Source organism: Microplitis mediator, chromosome 5 (genome assembly GCF_029852145.1).
Source record: "Microplitis mediator isolate UGA2020A chromosome 5, iyMicMedi2.1, whole genome shotgun sequence".
In the NCBI taxonomy this organism is placed as follows: domain Eukaryota; kingdom Metazoa; phylum Arthropoda; class Insecta; order Hymenoptera; family Braconidae; genus Microplitis; species Microplitis mediator.
Window position 1 is genome coordinate 2,027,851 of NC_079973.1, and position 26,146 is coordinate 2,053,996.

The following is a 26,146-nucleotide window of genomic DNA, read 5'->3' on the forward strand; positions in this document are numbered from 1 at the left end:
AAATGTTTATATAAATATACAAATACGTAGTAGAGTTGTACCTGTCTTGATAATGTTACTTTATTTAAATAAATTATCGAAAGAAGGTGTGGAAACTGACCGACCAATAAGATTTCTCGATCAGTCCGTCCTCTAACAAGTTCCTGAGCATTTCAAGTGTCCGCTCATCCTGGAGAACTTTAGTAATCGAAAAACTTGCCAACTGTTCGCTCTTTTTAATTAATTGATTGAATAAATATATATAAATATATATGTATGAGTTGATGAGTATTTTGAATAAGACGGATTATATAAGACGGCGAAATTGGGCAGGACAATCGCGGATACGGAAATATTGGCCGTATTAATATAAATTTATTGGCTGTATTTTTTTTTTTCGGGAAATAAAAGAGCAATTTTTCTGTGACGATGTCGAATACCGTCAGTACATCTCGTGAACGATGGGATGTTCGTGCTTCAGACATTGCGAGGCGTACTCACAATCCTATCAGGGCTATTGTAGAAAATATTGTGGTCGAGCCAAATCCAAATAAAAAGCTCATAGCACTTTCTATTGGTGAGTTTTACCCTTATAAATTCAATTCTTGTCCATTCAATCCTGTATTATCATCCGAGAGATTTCTTCAGCTCCTCATTCTCATTCCTTTTTTTTTTTTTTTTTTTTTGTACGTGAGTTAAATAACGAAAAGAAATTTTTATATTATAATAATTGACCTTTTTATCATATGTTTTATTCATTTTTATATATTTATATATATGACTGTCATTTTGTAGTTTTTTTTCGCTAAATGTCAAAAAGTATTTTGAAAGGTCGTTCAATTTTATAAAAAATTTTTTGGCTCAAGAAAAATCCGATTGGTTTGAAAAATTTTTTTTAGACGGATTAGAAAAATAAAATTTATCTGACACCGAAAAAAATTAAATTTTTATTTGGAATCAAAATTTTTTATTTATTTCTAGTGTTCAATTTTTTTATGAAAAAAAAAATCGAATTTTCCGGAAGTGAATTTTTATTTATTTCTTAAATTCCCGCGCTTGTATTTCTGACCAAAAAAATATAATTTGCGACAGCGGGTATAAAAAAAATGTATGTATATATTTGTTTATAAATTACTAGGTGATCCAACGACATTCGGTAACTTGAAACCTCCAAAAGAAGTTATTGAAGCCATACAACAAAGTGTCGGTTCATATGAATACAATGGATATGCACCGAGTACTGGTAATTAATCATAATTATCTGTACATTCATATATTTATATGAGTAATTAATAAAGGACTAACTCGATTAAAATATTTTAGGCCACCAGAAAGCTCGCGAAGCTGTTGCCGAATACTGTTCGACTGAAAATCTTAAAGTGGAAGCTAAAGTAATTTATTTAAATAAAATTTTTAATGATACTAAAGTTAGCCGACGTATAATAATTTTTAGATTTTTTTTTTTAAACAATAAATCAAAAAAAAATATTTGAAAAAATTGCACCTGTAGTTTTTAAAATTTTTTATCAGTCCATATTTTGTTTTTGCTTTTTTGAAAAAAAAAAATCTGAAAATTACTAATTGTCTGTCAACTTAAGGATCATAAATTTGTGATACTGAAGTTAGCCGACATCATATAATTTTTAGATTTTTTTTTTAAACAATAAAAAAAAAAAAAATATTTGAAAAAATTGCACCTGTAATTTTTAAAATTTTCTATATGATTTCTGGAAAAAAAAAATCTGAAAATTACTAATTGTCTGTCAACTTCAGGATCATAAATTTATGATACTGAAGTTAGCCGACGTCTAATAATTTTTAGATTTTTTTTTCAAACAATAAAAAAAAAAATAGTTGAAAAAATTGCACCTGTAGTTTTTAAAATTTTCTATCAGTGCATATATTGTTTTTGTTTTTTTGTCTTTGATTTTGAAAAAAAAAAAAAACCTGAAAATTACTAATTGTCTGTCAACTTCTGGATCATAAATTTGTGATACTGAAGTTAGCCGACGTCTAATAATTTTTAGATTTTTTTTTAAACAATAAAAAAAAAAATAAATATTTGAAAAAATTGCACCTGTAGTTTTTAAAATTTTCTATTTGATTTCTTGAAAAAAAAAAATCTGAAAATTACTAATTGTCTGTCAACTTCAAGATCATAAATTTTTATACTAATGATTGTAAATTTTTAAGGACGTGATATTGTGTAGTGGGTGTTCATGTGCCTTAGATTTGTGTATAACGGTATTAGCTAAAGAAGGCCAGAATATTTTGATACCCAGACCTGGATTTTCTCTGTACCGCACACTCGCAGTAGGACTCGGTGTGACTGTCAGAGCTTACAATCTTTTGGTACGTATGTGCATTTCAAATTTAAATTTACAAATTCTATTTGCTTACTACTCAATGTGTGGGTGGATATATTTATGTATATAGAGCGAAATAGAATAGAATTTGTGTACATAGACCACGAAATCCGAAAAGCGATTACGTGCACTTGAACTATCGGAATAAAATTGAATTTTATTTTATTTTCAGCCGGATCTAGGTTGGGAAATAGATCTCGATCATCTCGCATCGTTGATCGACGAGAGAACCGCCGCAATCATTGTAAATAATCCTTCTAATCCTTGTGGTTCTGTCTACAGTCGTCATCACCTGTTGGATATTATCGATGTCGCTGCTAAATATCATGTTCCTGTTATTGCTGACGAAATCTACGAGCACATGGTACTCAAAATTTTATTTTGCGTGTTTTTGGATTTTTTTCCATCAAAAATTTTATTTCTCTTTATATCCGCGCGGATTAAAAAAAGTTATTAAATTTTATTGAAAGCGATTTTAGCAGATTTTGATCACGAGAGAGATCGCGATTTTTTATTTTATTTTTCGAACACTGAGAGATTTTTTTACAAAAATATTCTAGCTGCTGATTAAATAAAAATATAAAATAAGCAATTAATTAAAAAGTATTGATTCCGATAGGTCACTAAACCAGAATAAATGATGAGATAAAAATAAATTATATTAAATATCTAGAGCATTTAGGGGAGGGTCAGACAAATAGGGGACGTGAAGAAATAATGTACTTTTTTATACTCAGTACAGTAAATCTTCAACGTATTCCTTACACTGTAAAAAATTCGCAGAGTGAATGCGGATTGAATCCGGAGTGAATGCGGTGTGAATTAATTTTTAATTATTCACACCCCTTGGAGTGAAATTCACTCCGAAGGGGAGTTTTCGCAGAGTAGATGATTTTTTATTAATTTAGTCTCTCCGGAGTGAATTTCACTCAGGAATTTTGAAAATATTATTAATAAAAAATAACTCCGCTAAATAAAATCAAAGTAAAAACTTGCGTATTGCATTATTGATCAGCTGATACGCACACACACGCACGCACACTTTCACACACACACACAAACTGTTTAACAGTTTAATATAAATATTAATTTATATTAATAAATTCATTTAAATGTGAAAACTTCGGACCGGAGTGAATTGGGAGTGAATTCGAATTGAAATTAAATCCGGATTCACTCCCGATTTTTTAGTGTATGCGCAATGAAAAAAAAAAAATTTTCAATTGTTACGAATAAATTTTTTCTTTTCAAACAAATTGCGGTCTTCAAAAAAATGCAAAATTTTTTCCCGTACAAGTAATGAATTAAAATTTGCCAGTAGTTTCAAAAATTTAAATTTTTCCCGCCATAATCATTTAAATTTAAAAAAATAATTTTAAGGTTTTTCCTGGACGGACATTTTATCCTCTGGCCTCTCTATCAACAGAAGTTCCAATTTTATCATGCAGCGGTTTAGCCAAAAGGTATTTTCTAATTACAATTAACGACAACAACAATTAATTAATTAGTTAATTAACGGAATTTAAAAAATTTAATTAAATGAATTTGATGTGAGATTTAATTAAATGATTTATGTGTAATAGATTTCTCGTACCTGGATGGCGAATGGGATGGGTAATAATTCACGACCGACAAAATGTATTCAATAATGAGGTAACAGCAGCATTAATATTTAAATAATAAATATTAAATAAAACAAAACATCTATTAAAGTTGATTAATTGGACTTTGTAACGCGTTTACAAAACTTTTATTAAATTATCAAACTTTGAATATTTGTCATACATAAATTTAAATATTTCCACCGATTAAATTCCCATGTTACTTTTTTTGAATTTTTCTCTGATAGATACGCCCGGGTTTGCAAAGTCTAAGCCAAAGAATAATTGGTAGCAGTACAATAATTCAAGGAGCATTACCAGGAATACTTAAAAATACGCCTCAACGATTTTTCGACGACGTTACCAAGCTTCTGTATGTAAGTAAAATAAAAAAGTAAAAAATTAAAGTAGAGAATGAAATGAAATACAAGTAAAGGCAAAAATCAACGAAAAAATACTGGAGAAAAATAATAAAAAAAGGAGATCCTTAAAAAGGAAATACGGTTTCAGTTTTAGTTTTTAGAATATGGGTCTGGTCTCTACGCTTATTCTCAAACGGTTTGTCTTTTTGCTGGTCACACATGTGCGTCACATGTATTTCTCAACTTAAATATTAATAGCATCCCTTGGTTTCCTCTCGTTCCTGTTTATATATATATGTATAGATGTATATGTGTATATGCCGGTCTTTCTTTTTGTATACTCTATTTATGGTACCAATAAGCCTGTCCGTTTTGCTATGCCTGACGATTGTCAAACTAAACATGGACTGCAAAATGTATTCACATATAAATGAATGGCTTTACACGTGACTGCTGTGTTCTGTACTCTGCTCTCTATTTTCTGTACGCATACGCATTTCTATGCATAAATATAAATACATATACATATATATATATATATATATATATATATATATATATATATATATATATATATATATATATATATAACAATAAATAATATTAATTTGATAACCCATTTATATGTTATTCAGAATCACTCGATAACGACGTTCAATCTTATTAAGGAGATTCCTGGACTGAAGCCAATTATGCCTGACGGGGCCATGTACATGATGGTAAAATATATTTTAATAATTAATTGTCAATTAAAATTATTTATTTATTATACTGTGGGATAATTAATTTGTTAAATATAATTATCCCCAGGTGCATATCGATTTGGAATCCTTTCCCGAATTTAATACCGAAGTTGATTTTGTCGAGCGACTCTTGATGGAAGAGTCTGTTTTCTGTCTACCCGGAGGCGTAAGTATTTATTTTTACATTGTAAAAAATCACTGGGGTAAGTCCAAGCGGTGTAGGTGTTAAAATCCGCGGTGTTAAATTTCAACACCGAAAGCGGTGTGAAAATAACGCCGCCACCGGTGTAAATGTTCTGTACTGATATTAAAAAAAAATTCCCCGGTGTTAAAATAACACCGCTACTGGTGTAGATATTCTTTATCGATGTTAAAAAAAATTCCCCAGTGTTAAAATAACGTCGCCACCGGTGTAAATATTCTAGACCGGTGTTAAAATAACGCCGCCACTGGTGTAGATATTCTCTACCGGTGTTAAAAAAAATTCCCCGGTGTTAAAATAACGCCGCCACTGGTGTAGATATTCTTTACCGGTGTTAAAAAAAATTCCCCGGTGTTAAAATAACGCCGCCACCGGTGTAAATATTCTAGACCAGTGTTACAAAAAAATTCTCAGGTGTTAAAAAAAATTCCTCAGTGTTAAAATAACGCCGCCACCGGAGTAAATATTCTAGGCCGGTATTAAAATAACGCCGTGGCCGGTGTAAATATTCTGTACCGGTGTTAAAAAAAATTCCCCGGTGTTAACAAAAATTCCCCGGTGTTAAAATAACGCCGCCGCTGGTGTAGATATTCTTTACCAGTGTTAAAATATTTAACTTTGTGAATATTTTTACTTACTCGATCACTATACTTGTTAATAAATGATATTTTGTATTAATTTTCATAAAGAACTGACATTTTTTGTGTTTTATAATCTTTAAAGTTAATTCTCCAAGCGGACGCAGTTTACCCCGCTTTTACACCGGTGTAATTTCATTTTAACACCGGGCGGAGTTAAAATGAGTCCATTTTTAACACCGCTCTTTCTACAGTGCATTGGGCAGTGTTACAATTCTACTCACAACATCTCTACTCAAGTGAAGTAGCTACAACTCTACTCACTTTTTTTTTACTCAGGTTTAACTTTACTCAATTGTATCTTTACTCAGCTACAACTCTACTCACTTTTTTTTTACTCAGGTTTAACTTTACTCAGTTGTATCTTTACTCAGCTACAACTCTACTCACGGATTTTAGCCTATCGATAAAATAGCAATTCTTTCTGAGTAGAGTTCTAGCTGAGTAAAGATACAACTGAGTAGAGTTAAACCTGCGTATAAAAAACTGTGAGTAGAATTGAGGCTGAGTAAAGTAGTGAGTGAGTAGACTTGTAGTTACCTCCTTTGAGTAGAGATATTGTGAGTAGAATTGTAACACTGCCGTGTATTATTTTATAACAGTGAGCTATAGTATACTATTTTTTTTTTTCAGTGCTTTGACTTGCCGTCTTACATAAGATTGGTAATAACAGTGCCGGTGGAAATGCAAGAGGAAGCTTGCAAGAGAATCGGAGACTTTTGTCATCGGCACCACTGCAAAACGCAGAATTTAATAAGAAATTCAATTGAAGGCGTTGAGATACCATATTAATTATTATCATTGTTATATATTTTTTTAATAAATTTAATGTGAATAATAAAATAAATATTTAAAATAAAAACCGGCCATTTCCTCGTTACCCAGACTCCAGAGAGCTCTTGTCTTTTATTCCTATTGTATTATTTTAATCAACAATTGTACGACAGACAGTCTATTGCATGATGACCCGGTCACTATCTCCCTCATATACTTATATCTGCATATGTATATATAGATATGTAGATGTATACATAAATGTATGTAGACAATATTAGAGTACACTCGGTAATTTTAGTAAAGGGTATAGATATATAGATGAGTGGCTTGTTATCGCATACCAATGCCCTTTGTACGATCTATGATACATATACTAGGTAGCAGTAATGTTCTTGCATTTATCGTTGCAGTTATACATGCAGATCACGAGGATATGAATGTATGCTTTATTAATATTTGATGCTTGTTACTAGCATGTTTGAATTTATTTAATATTATCTATCCGAGTTTTGTTTACTTATAAAATATATGTACGTATACTGAAAAAATTTGCGGAGTGCACGTATGAAAAAAAAATATATATGGTTAAAATATATAAAATTATATATGTTTGCAACAAAAAAATATATGATATATTATAAAAAATCATAGAGATTTTGGCCGATTTAATATAAAATTATATACAGTAGTAAATATATGTATTCCATATATGTAACTTATATGTTTTTGATATACATTTACCTTATAATATATTGTATTGATATATTTTCTTTTATATTTAAAAATATAAAATTTTTATATGAAATGAAATATATGGTAACATATAATTTATATTATATATGACACTATATATTTTCTTTGTTCTATTTAAGCATGTATTTTATTCGGTGTATGTATATGTATATGGGTATATATATTCGCATCAAATTAACTAATTTTGAAAATTTTAACTGCAATTTAAAAAGTAGATTAAAATTTATATCTAATTTAATTGGAGTTGGTTATACGAATAAGAAAGTTTTTTTTTCCATACACAATATAAATATATGTTTTTATATATGATCAGAATATATTTTTCGTATATAATAGAAATATATATTTTTATGTATGATAAAAATATAGTTTTCGTATATGACAAGAATATATATTTTCATATATGATAAAAATATATTTTTTGTATATGATTGATATATATATATATATTTTATATATGCTAAACATTTACGGACTCATATATGATAAATATTATATTTTTTAATTTAAAAAAAAAATATATCAGAAAATATACTTTAATTGGCCACATATATTTTATGATATTTATTATATATTTTTACATATATTTTGACCATATATGTTATTTTCATACGGGAAGAAAGTTTTGTTTCCATACACAATATAAATATATGTTTTTATATATGATCAGAATCAGAATATATTTTTCGCATATGATAGAAATATATATTGTCATATATGATAAAAATATATTTTTTGTATATGATTGATATATATATTTTATATATGCTAAACATATATGGACTCGTATATGATGAATATTATATTTTTTAATTTAAAAAAAAATAAATCAGAAAATATACTTTAATTGGCTACACATATTTTTTTATATTTATCATATATTTTGACCATATATGTTATTTTCATACGAGATAAACACGGGAGGAATTTAAAATTTTGTTCAATTTCCTTGGAGTGAAATTCACTCCGAAGGAGAGGAACGCGGGTTTAAATAAAATCTGTAATCGATTCGAATTCACTGCCAATTTTTTACGGTATAATTTTTTTTTTTTTTTGTTATTTAATAATATAAAGTTCTGTAAAGTGTGTAAATAAAAATTTTATAGGAAAATAAAAAATATTAAAGAAAAACAAATATTTGTTTGGTCAATAAAATAAAAATATAAAAAATTTTTACGAATAAAGTTTACGCATTTCGGATCGTGTTTCCGTTGCCGGAAGTTTAGCATCGCTTGGATGAACGCAACTTTTTTTTCAACTTCCGGATATGTAATTACCGTGCGTATTATTAAATTAAAAATTATGTTTTCCGTAAACAAAAAAAAACTTTTTTCCTAAAAAATTTCTTATTTTTTTTTTACAGCTTCCAATTCGCCCGCATATTTTTTTTCCGTCGATTAAATTGCCGCCAATAAATTTAAAAATTCTAAATCATCAAGTTAAATATTTAAAAAAAATATTTTACGCTGATGTTAATTCAAAATGTTGTAAAATGACTTTCCAGCCTTTAGACAGGAAGTAAAACAATGGTGTCTGTATGGTGCGTCGTTCCATACAGGAAAACCGGATATCAATAATACGAACCACAAAGAAAATAAGAAACAAAAAAATGTTTTTTAAAATAAATATATACAGCCTCGAAAAAATAAAATAAAAGCCAAAGATGGCATTCATCTTTTGCTTGCAAAAAGACATTTTTTTAAAAATCGAAAGTATCACGTGTGTAATATAATAGTAATTTTATTTATGGCAAAGTAACCGTGATGCATATTGATGCATGCTTCGGCAATCCGTCAGCCGCTACTGTTGTTTGCTCACTCTTACGTGGTCTCGCACGTGCCCTGATGCCTGGTAATATCGTGTTTATATTATGTGTATGTATGTATGTATATATGTATGAATGCATGCACATATTTATGTATATAGAGTACATAGCGAAGCAAAATACCGTGTGGAAGTTTAGTTCAGCAGGTGTGGAAGGTGTAGTAGTCGTGTATATGACGGGTGATGTGGGTTGTATACGACACCTGGTTAAAAAACGGCATAATTCACTACAGCCTCTAGTCTTTAGTAGACTATACAACCAAAAGATGACTGTGTTTATTTTCGTTTTTTTTTTTTATCTTACAAAACGACTATTAACTTTATACGTTAAATAAATTTATATTTTGAACAAATGATTCTTTGCAAAGTATTTGTTTTACATACTGTGTAATGCTAATTAAACGTTTGGTTACAAAGGATCGTACAGGCAATTTAATTTTCATGTACCGCAATCATTAACAAAGCGAGGGAAATTTAAAAATAAATTATTTTAGGGCTTTGTAATGAGCGGAGGGCTCGCAATGTTCTCTGGATTATTTGTATTATGGTTTAAATAAAAATTTATAAATTGATAAAAAGTTTTGACATGAAAAAAAAAAAAAAATTAGTTACGATTTGACGAGTATTTAAAATTAATAGAGCGGAAAATATAATTTTTAATTATTCAAAAAAACTCATGAGATTTTTTATGCGATGTAAATTTTAAATTTGTGTATAAAGGACCTTTGTGGAAAGTCAATTAAATTTTTAAGTACCGGTCATTAAAATAAAAAATAAAATTTTTTATTTTTAATTACAGCTTTAATTGATGTAACTAAAAAACGAGCAGTAAAAAAATGTTGGTTTATATTTAGAAAGACGATAAATTATTTATGTCCATTAAAAATATGTTAGAAAAAAAAAATAAAAAAATTTGACAATAAATAATTCGCATGTGTTGTGTTATTGCGATTTTAAATTGAATTTTACAAAAAGTATAAAAGTATCAACAGATTTACTAATTTATTTTAAAATGGACAAGGATATATTAGAAATTGAACACAGCAAAGTTTTCACATTCTAGACAGGGAAAAAAAAAAAAAGAAAATAAGAGAAGCAGTTCAAGTGGTAGAAGTATACAACCCCAGAACCTCGACTGTACTCAGCTACTTTTGGATTCTTTCCACTCTTTTCTTACCACTATTTTTATATCCGCATATCCGTCTTTACACACTTACTGAACTTACGCTTTATTTTTTTATTATATCATCATAATCATTATTATTATTATGATATAAATTTAAAAAAAAAATCTTTATAATTCTCGTTAACTTCTCTATTAAATTTATTCTATTCAATTACACAAACTAATTCAATTAATAAAATCCTTCTTAATTATCTCAACTCACAAACTATCAGGTAAAAATATACCAGCTTAAACTTGTGTAATTTTCCTTCATAATTTATTAATTTACATATTTTATAAGAGAGTTGAGTAAAAAAGACTCGAAAGAAATTTAGTATTTTAAACTTCCCGCTAAGAAAATTTAAAATTTTCAAAAAATGGGAAGTTATTGGTTTCGGTCCGATTATCGAAAATCGAATTTCTATCAGATCTGGACGTTTTGAGGTTCTAGGAAACTATTCTCACTATTTTCAAGATGATGTCTGAGTGTATGCATGTGTGTGTGTGTGTGTGTGTGTGTGTGTGTGTGTGTGTGTGTGTGTGTACGTACGTACGTATGTACCTAGAATTCTCAGAGAAGACTTATAGAATAACGCTAGCACACAGAAGTGGAGAAAAAGGAGCTCGAACACGACGGGAAGTTTTCGGGCTGTCCGCAGAGCCAACCGATGTCCAGATTTTTTTATATTAATTACGGTAAGTAATCACTTTTTACTTATAAGTATATAGAGTAGCGGTTCCATTTTTGGTGACTTTAGGGCCAGTTTTGAATACAAAAAAATTTTATTCTATACTTTTTCATTAATTAAAATAAAGTATTAAATGTCAAAAAATGGAGCAGTGGAAATGCTGAGAAAAAAAAATTTTCTGCGCAAGAAAAAATTTTCAATATGAATTAAAAATAAAAATCTGCTAAGGAGTAGAAAAAATTTTTTGCTGTAAGAAATTTGATTTCACTCGAAAAATTTTATCCGCCAAGAAATCCTTTTTTTTTACACTTCTATCCTATTGAGGGTAGAGGTACCATTTGTGGCCACTGCTCCATTTTTGGACATTTAATACTTTATTTTAATTAATGAAAAAGAGTAAAATAAAATTTCCATTTTAATAGTGGGACGAAAGTATTTCTAAACACATTTTAAAAATTAATTATCTGTCTATTACAAATCAATTTATTTAAATTTTTCACGTGTTCAAAACTGGTCCTAAAGTGACCAAAGCCGCTATCTCTACCCTATATAGAATTAAAAAAAATTACCGATAAACTTTTGAACATCTTACGCGAAATGAAATTCTCAAAAATTTGATATACTTAATAAAAATGTGACGATTTAAGCTCAACTTTTTTTCCATCTATCGTAAGTTACTCTAGTAAATTCTTGAAAAAAACTCATAATCAAAATTCCAAACATTTAATTAAACAAATTTTTTACATTTAAACTTCCACCATAAATTAAACTTAATTATTGTTTCAGTGCATTACTTATACTGATAACAACATGATGGTTAAAGTTCTTCGACTAAATACATATATATATTTAATATACCTACATAAGTCCTTACTTCGTAATCACCATAGCAACATTGTACTTGTTACGACTCCGTTCAATGAGATCTTGATTATCTCCGGTATAAGATTACAGCCGTCTTAAATTTCCCGCTCCGAATATAATAAAACATATCCAATAAAATACTTTAATAAATTTTTATCGCTCCTCAATTTTTACTCTCCTATAAAATCTCTTCCTTACTGTCAGTGTTTATGGAATAAAATATTAAATACGGCGTTTATATTTAATTAATAATAATAATAATTAATTTAGCGGATGTTTCCGCTCGAAAAATTAAATAAATCGGGTACGATATTACGATAGTAAAAAAAAGAGGCAGGGTGGGATTGATAAACACGGGTATGATTTTTCATATCCGAAACGTTCATCAGTAGTTAAAGTTAGATTTTTTTACCCGAGCTTATTGTTTACAAGAGAAGCCTCGACCCTTTTTTTATTTAGCCTCCACTTCCTCATTCCAAGGACTCTTTTTTCCGACGTTTATTTATTATCTTTTTTACATCAGATCGGTCAGACTCCGCTGGCGTAATAAAAAAAAAAAGCGGTGGTTATGTAAAAAGTTATGTATACAACTCCTCGTCATATATTTCTACTTTTTTTGCCGGGATTCATTAAAAAAATTCTTTCATTGTACTGCTTGATGCTAACATACGATTCAGAGAAAATAATTTTTCTTTTCTTTTTAATCATTTTTTGGAAAATGAATTTCTAACAAACGACTTTCGGGCTTAAACTTTTTATTAATTATTCAAGCTTTTGTGATGCTAAGCCCGACAGTTTTAAATCATCACTCACACCCACATAAAAAGAACTAGTTGTCAATTAAAATTCAATCGAATTTTTATTTCCCAATTTACCATTAAATTTTCTTAGAACGCGGAACCGTGACATAAAAAATTATTTACGACACATGAAGGTTTACAACTCTATTAAAAATCTAACGCATAATTTTTATGACTCGCGTAGACTAGAATTTCACCCATTACTCAATAGCTTATAAAAATTTCCATGTATTTCCATAAATTATCCCCAGACTGAAACTCAAAACTCAAAACTTGAAGGAACAAAGCAATAAAACAAACAAGGAAAATAATTGTTAGGGGACGACGGTCTAGACATTTCTCCTTATCCAAGCATTCTCTACCCTCCATAACTTTCATAACTTTGAGATGCTGTAACTCATCTAAGGTTGCGTAAAAATTTTTTCGTCAACCAATAAAACATATTTTACTTATTTACGTTCTGACAGATGAATAAGAATTTATCTACAGGCGATTGATCCATCTAGAATTCATTTCAGGACAATCGGGCTGCGAAACAAAAAATTTCATCAGGATTGACCTCTCAGAGGGCCATTTTTGTGTTGTGAGCCGCTGTGAGATGCTGTACCTCATCTCGGGCCACCTGAAAATTTTTTTTTCCAGCGAATTGAATTTATTTTACTCATTTCCATGCCTACGGATGATTAAGAATTGATTTTAAATCAATTGATCCCCGAAAAAAAAAAGTTGATGCAGGGTCGACCTCTCAAAGGGCCACTTTTGTGTTGTGAGCCGCTGTGAGATGCTGTAACTCGGCTCGGACCGCGAAAAAATTTTTTTTACCAGCGAATTAAATTTATTTTACTCATTTCCATGCCTACGAATGATTAAGAATTAATTTTAAGTTAATTGATCCCCGAAAAAAAAAAGTTGGTGCAGGGTCGAACTCTCAAAAGGCCACTTTTGTGTTGTGAGCCGCTGTGAGATGCTGTAACTTGGCTCGGACCGCGAAAAAATTTTTTTTACCAGCGAATTAAATTTATTTTACTTATTTATATACATACGGATGATTAAGAATTGATTTTAAATCAATTGATCCCCGAAAAAAAAAAGTTGATGCAGGGTCGACCTCTCAAAGGGCCACTTTTGTGTTGTGAGCCGCTGTGAGATGCTGTAACTTGGCTCGGACCGCGAAAAAATTTTTTTTACCAGCGAATTGAATTTATTTTCGTTATTTTCATACCTACGGATGATTAAGAATTGATTTTGAGTCAATTGATCCCCGAAAAAAAAAAGTTGATGCAGGGTCGACTTCTCAGAGGGCCACTTTTGTGCTGTGAGCTGCTGTGAGATGCTGTAGTGGGTCTGGGGCTTCCTAAAAATTTTTTTCACCGCAAATTGAATTTATTTTACTTATTTTCATGCCTACGGATAATCTAGAATTCATTTCAGGACAATCGATCCAAAAAAAAAATTTTCGAAAACTCAGAGCCTGCATGCCGAATAGTCTTACAAGTGTTCCATGAAAAGCTCGTGTGTGTCGTGTGCCAAGGAACTCTTTATTTTTTTTTCTAATTTCTTAACTTTTTTTTCACCTCGTCACAATTTGTAAAGGGAAATTTTTTATCCTTCTTCCGTGACCAAGTCCCTCTCTCTTTCTCCCTTTACTTGAAGTAATTTAAACTCATACAGAGAAACCCAAGAGCTATACACACATATGGGTAACACATTATTGTGGACACATGGGCGCAAGGGGTGGGTGTGTCGACAGGGGTTGCGAACTCACGAGTCTGCCGCTGCTGCAGAGGGTGCCAGGGGTTTTCAACATCAGCAGCAGGCTTACAACGCCAAGAGAACGCGAACCTCCTATGCTGCAATGGGTGAAATTTCTCTCTCTCTACTCTACCACTACACTACTGCTATAATACCATAGTTTACTCTCATACATTTATCCATATACATGCATCCTCATATATATATTTAAACTATATGATGAGATAGTGGCGCTGGTGTTTGCTCTACCTTTCACGACGGCGCAAGAGGGAGAATAAAAATGGTGGGGGTTACAAACAGGGTGGGAGTGAGTTCGGTAGTGAGGCTCAAGTGGAAACAAGACAGACGTACTTGTATACGTATATATATATATATATATACAATAAATGTAGGGGTAGTATAGATACATGTGTGTGTGTCAAGCACGGGGGACTACGGACTACCACTACTGCAATAGCTCCTACGGACACACGAGAAAAGGGAAGGTAGGGAGTTTGTACGTTGAACGGAACGGCCTCGAGTTTTATCCGTCGATCCGGGATGCTTGTTTAGGTAGTGGCCTGCGCCCCACAGTCGTGACTACTTCAGTTTAAGTGACGTTTCTCGCGCGGCACGTTTTTATTTTAAATTTAAACTTGTATGTCAATGTGAATTTAATCAGTGGTGTAACAAGTACCAAATCGTACGAGAAACAGTTTATTGAATTCATTTTTTCGTATATTTATAATTGTCAGTGTCTGTGTTTTTTATACTATCACTATTACTATTAATATCACTACTATCGCTATCAGTATTATTTATTTTTATATTTTTATTTACAAAACAATAATCTACGAAAAATATAAAAAATATTTTTTATGAAATAAATGGATGGGATCTTTAAGTTAGTCAGAGATCAACGGTCAAGAATCTGTGGATAAGATCGTGGAAAATATTGAGGGAGCTTGCGGCGTACGCCGACTGCCGGGTGATAAGGTATCAAAAAGCTTCTGCTTACAATTTTCTCTACTTATTATTGATTACATTTTTATTTTTAATCAATACAATTTATCAGTAGATTATTTATTTACTCATTTATTTATTTAGTTTTTTGTTTGGTTTAAATTTAAAATTTTCAAAAATGGCGCGTAAGTTTGAAAAGTGTAAGTGGCGGCAGTGTAAATTCGAATAGCTCTTGTCTGGTATTTGGTGTAATGGGGGTGTAGAGGCATGTAAATGTATGTAGGTGAAATATATGTAGGTAGAAATGGCAGGTGCATTAACCGATACGATGTAGGTGGTGGCCGTGGTGGCCATACGGGGTCGCGTGTACGACCCCTGTGATGATGAGGGCGCCGGTGTGTCATGTGTGCGCCCGCGCATTAATCCGCTTTCGGGGTTGTATGTACTAACGGCTATAGTACTTATATACATATATATTTATAAATGTATATGTATATATAGACCGATGATGCTGACGTTGCGGAACAACGTCACTGTAACAAGAGTCCGTTGAATCCAGGTGTCGTCATCGCGATCTAGGATGTTGACGAGGATTACGTCTGCCAAGAGTCAAAGCACTTGGCTTCTTTGTAGACTCATGATTCATGACTCATGTATTTATGCATCATTCATTTATAGCACGAGAGGTTCAATAAACTCACTATGCAATAGCTATAGTTGTAGTTGTAGTTGTAGTTTTAGCGCAATTATTTTTCTAGCTATCGTTCATTGTCGATACCGGAGATGTTTAAAAGAGAATAATTTTTTCCCTTACGACCTCGTGGTTTTTGTCTTCACCAACCTCGGCGCCCCACGTTGTCGGACTATTGATTTTTAGGTGACTTTAAAACGACACGTTTTCTGCTGCTTGATTGCCGATTGTCTGAATTTCCTATTCACGAATTTCCAATATATATCATAGATTAAATCAATGCGGATTTATTGTTATCACTATTATTATTCCCGTTATTTTTTTTGCGTTCATCGAAAACTAGTGTAGCAAATTAACTTCAGTTCAGCTCAGTATATTTCGTTCATTAAATTTGGTTTGTGATGTACAAATTTACGAATACGAGGGAAGAATAACTTGGAATTGAAATGTGAGGGATGAGTGGCCCCAACTGATGATGGGGTGTCCGGGGATAAACTTTTGGTGAGGGTGCCTCAGGGCGGTTTCACAAGGCTTCACTTATTTTTATATATATATATGTACATACATGTATATTTATCGATCTTACATCACTTCCTTGTCCTTTGCTTCTCTTTTATATGATATATCTGTCGGACCTGTGGAGAGAATGGTTGTAAAAATTTACTGTACGCAAGTATGTCTCAGCTTTTCATCGATCTATAAATATTTAACGAGTGATTGGAAATCTTGAGTTGGGCAAAGAGCTTTTTGAGCTTGTATGCATGTACATTTGTTTGTGCTCGATTTTATATAAAAATGTCGAGTGTAGTTTTATGGTTACTGAATCCGTGTATGCTAAGTGCACGTCAGTTAATGGAGATGTCAATAATCTGAAGCATAGAGCAGAGCAGAGCAGAGAATTTTTACCTCGTCGACTCTGATTTTTCCGTAATATCGAGATGTCAAAATATCAAGTAGTCGAACATTGTCGGCGGAGAATAGAGAATTATTTAGCTGGCTCTGGGATTATTCTCCATAAATTTAATCTGTATTCGTAGTTATTGTATTGATTGAGCCGAGCAGACTCTAGCATCTCCGTCTGACGGTTTAAATAATTATTAAACTTTCATTGAGGATGGAGAATGTAATTAATTTTAATTATTTAGATGCCGGTGGAGGTTCGTTGGCATGGGCATCATTCGACTACTCGAGAGCGGCTTGACGAATTCAATATCGATCTCCAGTTAAATATAGCTTTCCCAGTGGGTAGTATATACTATATAGTATATAGTTGTCTCCACAAAATCTCATTTCGATAGTCGCTTGAGGTTCATTCCAATAAATTCAATATTGTAACTGACATCGTTTCATTTTACAATTACTGCCTCTACTGTATTTCACTAAATGTCAGGTATAGTTTTATGTTAACAAAAAAAAATATTTTAATGTCGGCCTAAATTTTACCTAAACAATAATTTATTGTTTTGCTGTCTGATAAACAGACGATGTTAATTTGAAGGTTTGTTAAATTGACGGCTAAATTGGCGGTAAATTTGAAATTTATTGTGATAAGCAGCCTCAATATCGAATTATTTATTCCATTTATTGCCAACAATGAATGTCTAAGCAATTAACGTTTACTTGATTATCTTTATTATCACATCTCATGCAAAGATTGGCTTCAAAGGGGTCATTTGACATTGACGCACCGTTTGAGTAATCGATCAGTAAATTGCGGTGACCTTAATACCTTTTAACATCTATATATATATATGTACACATGTATACGTAGGTGTAAATTTTGAAAATTACATTGGATTGATATTTAACAAGTTTACTGTCGGCGTTAATATGCGAGTTTAGACCGCAACCCGGATTATTTAGAAATTCAGGATAATAACAGACTGGGACTCAAGACATTTTGACCTTTCCGCGAATTTAACCCTTCCTCTTTATAAATTTTTAAAGCGTACCCCGGGCATTTTAACTTTTTATTCAAACGTCTGACCTTCGTGGTTTTAAAAATATTTATGCTTAAACTCACGTACAGGATTTACTCCGGAATCTTATATTTATTTAAAACACGTAAATAAAAATATTTGTAAATATTTTTTATGAGATTATTTTTATTCATGATTTGTTTTCCCGTCAGTTATTTTTTTTTCTTTTTTTCACTAACGTACGTTAGCGTGATAATAAATTACGCAAATATACCATGAAAAGTTGAGCCACTTTTTAGCATTTTTACACACCTGGAAATTTAAACCGTACATCTGTGTTTTATTTCAATTCCGGGTCTACTCTAAGTTTATTTTTTTCAGTGACATTTTCCACAACCCGAGTACGCCTCACGAGGTATTGATCCACTTACTTTTATTTTTATTTTTTTTTTATACCCCGGTAATTTTTCTCCCTTTCATTTTACGTTTTTCTTCATCTGTAATGTTCTTAGCTTTTTTAAGCCTTCATGTGTAATAAATGCCATCTCGTATTTAGTAATAAAATATTGCGAAAACTTCCTCCCGAGTATCGGAAACGACGTGCTGGTAATTTATTATTTTTATTTTATTTATCAAACTTTGGGTTAGACTTTTTTTAGCAATAAACTTTACTCGAGAATAATGTTGATGTACATAAAATAGAGATACAGAACTATGGACAGAGACATTGACGAAGACAGCCCCGGGATAAAAAACATCTTTATATATATGTATTTTTTTTTTTGGTCGTACGTTAGTCGTATTTTTTGTTGAGCAGTTCGGAACAAGTTGCACTGGTGCTCTTTACAGATTAGCTCATGTTTTTCTGTGCTGAAAAACTTTAAGTTTTCTCCTTTGTAGAAACGTCAAAAGTTGAACTTGTCTCCTCTGGCGCGTCGGTTGAGCGAACGAGTGAAGCGAGGACACATCTTCTTTACAAAACTTTTCTGATGTCGAGTTTCTTGTCGCCACTCAAATGAACAGAAATTTTGTATTTTAAATATTTAAAATCTGTCGAGCGCAACCTGATTTTTTCGCTCGGTATCTGAGCAATCATCTGTCACTTATCAGATAAATATCGCGATAAACGCGACAAAAGCTCGAGTGCTGCGCTGAAAGGTGTTTTAATCAATATGAGGTATAGGTATGGGCATGGGTATGGGTATGGGTATGAAGTATGAGGATACAGGAATATTAAAAAAGAAAACACTGTAGTGATTACCGCATGGTAATTAGGGTGCTCTGACAAACGAGAACAGTAGAAACATAAGGGGAACAAAACATTGTGTCTCGAGTAGTATTTTACAACAATAGCAGTGGTGTGCAACCAAGGGATTAGACGAGAAGTGGAAGGAGCGAGAAAAAGCAGACTGGAAATAAGGGCAAAAGCTATCTCGGATTCCAAAGAAATACGATATCCTATTATTAATATCCAATGTCTTCAATTCTATTATTTTTTTACCTTTAGATATATAGTATACATATGTATATATATTTATTTCAAAGGTATTTTGTATCAGAAGTAATGAAAGAAAAGAAATTTTTTCGGGCGAAATTAAATAATTATGGACTTGGAGATTGGAACGTTTTTCGCGCAGCGGAAATGAAAAAAATTTGGCATTTGAATGCTTGAAAGTGACCTAAGGAGTAATTGGGGGTGACTAAAATTTTCGGCTGGCATACTACTTATGAGTCAAAAAAAAAATTCTAGTTTAGTCCTCAAAAGCCTCGATTCCTTTGATGTTTTATTTGCCGCCCAGAAAGTAACTCTAGTACTAAAAATCTTCAATGAGAACTATGAGGTCAAAATGCGAATAATTGATCAATTTTGAATTATAAGTAAGGCCTCAAAATCCTCAACGAATAAAAAGTTATACTTCGGATTTCTAGAAAAATTTTAGATAAAAAAGGGAGGGGAGAGAAAACGTCGAATGAGACTTTTGAGGTTCAAATGCGGATAAAATTATTCCTGTATGTTTTGAGTATTTTGAGGTTCAAATCCAGATTTTGTTATTCCAGTTTAGTCATCAAAGTGGTAAAATAAGTTGTAATTACTACTTTGAGGACTAAACTACACGGAAAAAAATAAAATTTAAAAATTACTATTTGAAATTATAACCCGGAACCCGGTTGTCAATATGGGGAATTTTAACATTCAAATAGTAAATTTTTAATACGTGTCGTCTATTTTCTAAGTATCAGTTACGATTTTTAAAGTTCAAATAGTAATTTTTCTTGCATAGACAATAAATTTACATACTTATCCCGCAATTATTCACGTTTTAATCATAAATGAAAAAATTACTATTTAGAATGATGGTATTTACTGGTCACTTTATCATTATATTACTTGTCATTCTCAATTTATATAGTTCATTTTTTTCCGTGAAGGATAACTTTCTATACCGCTATCAATCTTAAAATTTTAAATTGATCCTCACAAACCTCATTGAGAACTTTGAGACTTGGATCCGAATTTGTTTTGTGACTCGGGATGCGAAACGTTTCAGAAATCTAGATCCGGAAGATTTTTTACTTTTCATTTTTACTGGAAAAAAATTTAAATTTACTGAATAAATTATAGGGGATCCCGGGCACGAAATTCATCAGAATTTTACCGAAAAATTTTATTTTTGACGAAATTTTTAGAGGGTCGTGCCCTGAAAGTTCCATTATGCCCCGGTCTTATTTATATTCATAAATGAATGCTGAAAAAAATGAATTTTTTGTGTGTAACGAACGAAGATTTAAAATTTCAGTAGAAAAAAATTAGACGGCAGATTTACTAGAGAAATTATAGAGTTAGAGTTTAATAATAAAAATATGAGATGTAAAAAGTAAAAAAAATATTTCGTTATATTCAACAATAGTCTTAACGTAATCCGACTGCAAATGTGTAAATTTGAACGAGCATTTTAATTATTCAGTTAAATTATTGCGGCTCTAGTTTTCGTTGGAGGCAGTGACACGGTTTCCGCGAGCTTAATTACTATTTTTATGTGAAATTGTAGGAATAGCTTAAGTCCTAATTGTTAAGCAGAATTTTTTTTAGCAAATCGACTATTTATTTATTTAATTAATAAAAAAAAAACATGAAATATTTCATAAAACCCCAAGTCTTATCAAGATTTATCGCCGAATTAAAGATCAAATTTATTTTCACTGTCAATTAACAAAATTACTTGTGTTCACTCCCAAAAAAATAAAATATGATTCTACTGGCGTTAAATTAAATCAACAATACAATTTTATTGTATTGTTAAAAAAAAAAATATAATAAATTATATAACAAACAAAAAAGAAAGGAATACGAGTGGTCATAAGAAACCGGAAGTAATGAGAAGACATTTATTATATTAATATATCAAAGCACATTATTTAGCTTTATATGCCGGTGATATATGATGCAAAGGACCCACTGGGTTTCTCTATTTATTCAAAGCTTCTTTGAAAGCCTCAGAAGTACATTTGAATCCTTGATAGCATATTTGTCGAGAAATATAGAATTGAGAGTGAGAAAGAGACTGGTGTAGTGTACACCTCATGATTGTAAGATTTCACTCGTCCTCATACACAAAACTCGTACTTCACCCCTTTCTATTTTATTTTTTTTTTATATTATACTCTTCTCTTCATCTCCAGCTTTTATTCAGAGATCTCATACTCGCCTCAACTCTATATCTAAAAACCGTGGACTTTTAATCTTTGAAAACGATCGTCTGCTACCCTTCCACGCGTGCCACTGTTCGTCTTTCACCAGGACGTATTATTCAAAAAAATAATAAAAAAAAACCATAATAATTTTTTTCTTATTTATTTTTTTTACAATGGACTCTTTCAAGTGCACTTCCGACATTCCAATGTTTATTATAATCTCATGCTGTCACTTATAAATTTATGAATGGATAATTATTTCCATCTTATACTCGGCTGAATTATTTTGTATTTCAATTTCCACTTCACGTCCTCACGCATTTTTTTTCGTTTCGCTGAATTTAAATTAATCAACTTTTAATTCAAAATTAAAAAAAAAAAAATATCTGAGAAAAGGTTGACTCAGAAGGCCAACTCCAGAACTTTACACTGTTTTCGAGCTCAAAAAGCTCAAGCTCATTCGATCAGAAGACTATTTTTTTTTTTTGAGCGACATTAAAATGAAAATAACTAGGAAACAATGCGGAATTCGAAAAAACTTTATTGGAAATAACTTGTAGGGAATAAAATTGTCTACAAAAAAGGTTCTGTGATATTTTGTAATAGGACTGATAGTTTCGCTGGAAAAGTAAAAAGATCTCAAAATTTAATATGAATTCGACTTCAACCTCAAATAACTTTTGAACAAATAGTTTTATCAAAAAATGAAAAGAAACTTTTTTTGTAGAGCATTCAATTACCTACAAAAGTATGCCTGTCAATTATTCCTATGACGCATCATTAGCTACTTATAAAAATCAGAAGACGCCAAAAAATTTTTTCCATGTTATTCTTATGGAAAATTAGAGCTCTAATTTTCACAGGCATCTTTTTTTATCTAAATGAAACTTTTGAACCTGTTTCCGGGAAAAAAAAATTTTTTTGAATCACCCTAGTACACACGTTCATCTGAAAATGGTCAGAAAAATTCCTTAGGCATCAAAACGTCAAAATCTGATGTACTTTTAAAGATGAAAACGTTTTTCGCGCAACGAAAATGAAAAAATTCAAGTAATTCAACTGCTTAAGAGACAATTTCGGAGTTTCGCGGTGGCCTGAGATTTTCAGCTGACATACCAGCATCTACATGCGAAACATTTCAGAAATCTAACCTAGTAAATTTTTTACTTCAATTTTTTTTCCTTGCGCGAAAAATGTTCCGATCTTAAGGTACTCGAGATCTGACGAAAATTAGATTTTTGAAAATCGCGCCGAAATCAATGACTTCTCTCTTTCGAAAATTTTCAATTTTTATAGCAGGAAGTTAAAAAAAAATTGATGTATTATTAGTTTACAATTTAATCAGCATATAATGTAATCCAAGTGAAGTTTATCAGAATTTATAACCAACAGCAACATATATTTTATTTTGTTTCGATTGCATCTACCCAATAAATTCTCATAACATACTACTATACGGATTTAAATTTAAGTGTATTATATACGTAATAAAAGGATTTTACCAAACTCTATATACTCGGATTGTTTCATATAATTTTACTTATTAACTATCAAACTGTATTAATAAATATATAATATAAATCTTTGACTAAAAATCTTTTAAATAGTTTCTATAATATTTTAATTTAATATTTACCCAATAATCTTTCTATTAATATTTTTCTCTCGATTTACTTTTCCGAGTTTATCTTTTAAAATTGTATATAAAAGATAAATAATTTTATTCGACAAACTTTTTAAACTCAATAGTCAAATTTCTACAATGCAACTAAATTAAATTTACTTAACAAATATCATCAAGTTTATATTTTTCATATTTCAAAAAATTCCCATTTTAAAAAATTAATTTTCCCATACGGAAAAATAATTTCGTTCCAATAAACGTTTAAATAAAAATGCGGATGTCATAAAATAACAATCGCCTACTCCAAAAATAAATATATATATTTTCAAAAAAATATCGTTAATACTTGAGACAATTTGGCTCGGATCGCGACGTTTAAATTCTCCAGTTCGAACGTTGCCCTGCTTGTAAAATTTACCGGTTCGGTCAACATATAAATAGAAAATACGAGAGATACTATACTTGGATATTTTTGGCATGGACAAAGGCGTATCTCTCTTACATATTATTAAACAATCCCAGCATACGTAAAATAATATGTAGCAGCATATAGCAGCATAACCCGTAACAATAACAGTATCACTATTAATAACAATAAAATTAGTAGTCGTAATACCATTATAGTAACTAGAGTACAGTGTGCAGAGTAGTAACCAGTAGTAGTAATAGTAAAAACGTTTGTGCCGTAATATAAGGTCGTTGTCAAGCGTCATGGAGGGTGCATGCAGCTCTTATCGATTGACGAACCCTCGTCGTCGCGCCTCTACAAACCGTGTCCTAGCTTTTCTCTCAATCAATCTCAAACTACCGTATTTTCAACTCTCTCCCTCTGTCTACCCTGTCTATTTTTTTTTTTCAATATATATATGATTCAAGTCTACTACATTCCGCTTATTTTCTTTTCTTTATATTCCATTCGCTCCAAGTAAAGTCTCTCTTATACTTATACTTATTCATTCTTATATATTTTTCGAGTGTGTATATAGTGTCTTACTTGATCTCGCTGAGGAAAAGTTGCAACACTAATATCCAAGTTTGCCACAGACAAGAATAAGAAAATAGAGGAAAGGAATAGGGTGGAGTGGAGAAAAGGAGAATGAAATGGAAGAAAAGTTGGCTCAATCCCGACGTCTCCGTAGGGGTTCGCACACCCTTCTGTGCCTGAAGCTTGCAGAGCAAAGCAGAGCTTCAACTCCAGCCCTCTCTGCGTCAAAAGGCCGAGCCAATGTCCTCCCTCGCGTATTTTCCTTCTTACTTCAATCTCTGCTCTCCTAAATCTCTTAGCTCTCTTTACCATTTCTTCTTTTTTTCATATATTTTTTATACCCGCATTCCCCTTTTACGCTCTTAGTATTTCGTACCTTCCCTACTCTCTTCAGACTGTAGCTGCGGCAGCGTTTCTTCTGTCTACTTCTATTGAGTATTTTCCTTCACTTGTGTGCTCCGTCTACTTGTACGCTAACCACCCAACCCCCAAAACGTTTTACAAGTATCAGCCCGAAAGGACGCGCCGACGCGCGTTAAATCGCGGAAAATATGTAGTGGGCTGTACACGCCACGGCCGAATTTTTATAGTACGCGTGCGCACTGATTTCACCACCGATTCCTCTATTTATTTGTTTATTTTTTATATTTTTTTTTTCCTAGTCAGTTAGTTAAAAAATTTTTGTTGCTCTTGGCTGCTGGGGCAAGCGGAAATTTTAAAGCGACGTGATTTAAAAATAGTTCCGATAAGATAAATTTATATGGATAAGCTCTAATAATTTTTTTTTCGTCTTCGATTTCAGTCGTTTTTTATACTGAACACATTTATCATTAGTTTATTTAGTATTTATACTTTTTTTCGGACATGATAAACTTTGTTCGGATTTAAAAATTTATGATCATGGAAAAAAATAATTATTGTGATGTATGAAATATATATATATTTTTAATACGGTCTATAATATTTTCCGAGTTTTATTTCATATAAAATAGATTGAAATATTTTTAAACCATCGGAGGTGAAAAATATTCTTTTGAACGGCGAAATGGTTTACATAAAATTCTTCAATGTACATATAGATATTTATATACACTTATCCTTTGGATATATATATAGACACAGAAATATATAAAAATATACATATATATCGACGCATTTTATTCGCATGATGGAACTTAATGTCTTTTTCCGTAACGCGACAGGCCATAAAAATTATTGGAAAATAGCATTGAAGGGTTTATTTTTCGATTAAATTTCAGTTCAATATTTCCGAGTACTTTAGACAAAAATTCACAGTACAAAACACTTATAATATATTTTATATTATTTTTTTAAATAAAAAACATCAATAGTCGCGTAAATTTACACAAAAAAAACTGGGGATAGTCCAGGCGGTGTAGGTTTTAAACTTTTCGGTGTTAAATTTCAACACTGAAAGCGGTGTTAAAATAACACCGCCACCAGTGTAACTATCCTTTACCGGTGTTAAAAAAATTTCCTGATGTTAAAAATATTTTACATTGTGAATATTTATTAAATTTTTTTAAATGTAATACATTTTTTTTCCAATTTCTATACGTAGAGTTTTTATACCGATTTAACACCGTCAAATTACACCGCATACATCGGTGTTATTTAACGTTAATGCCGTTTTTTTACAGTACGTTGTAAAAAAATTCTGACTCGGTGTTAAAATTTTAGTGTGGAAATTACACCAAATGTGAACGGTGTAAAAGGAGTATGTTACACCGTTTTAAAATTACACAGATGAAAATTT

General features: G+C 31.2%; 2 protein-coding genes across 3 annotated transcripts in view; both read left to right on the forward strand.

The window, feature by feature from the left end:
- Positions 1-174: 174 nt before the first annotated feature.
- On the forward strand, positions 175-7,234 carry LOC130668385 (tyrosine aminotransferase). Its single transcript, XM_057470654.1, has 11 exons — positions 175-556; positions 1,118-1,222; positions 1,303-1,370; positions 2,173-2,331; positions 2,518-2,709; positions 3,726-3,808; positions 3,929-3,998; positions 4,195-4,323; positions 4,944-5,027; positions 5,119-5,217; positions 6,525-7,234. The coding sequence occupies exons 1-11, from the start codon at positions 409-411 to the stop codon at positions 6,681-6,683; spliced, it is 1,296 nt and encodes a 431-aa protein (XP_057326637.1). The 5' UTR covers positions 175-408; the 3' UTR covers positions 6,684-7,234.
- A 7,830-nt stretch (positions 7,235-15,064) lies between these two features.
- LOC130667837 (neural-cadherin) overlaps positions 15,065-26,146 on the forward strand; it is an 87,626-nt gene continuing 76,544 nt past the window's right edge. For both annotated transcript variants that reach the window (XM_057469699.1, XM_057469700.1), the window contains exon 1: positions 15,065-15,490. The gene's annotated coding sequence lies outside the window, so the exon portion shown is untranslated. The remainder of the gene's footprint in view (positions 15,491-26,146) is intronic.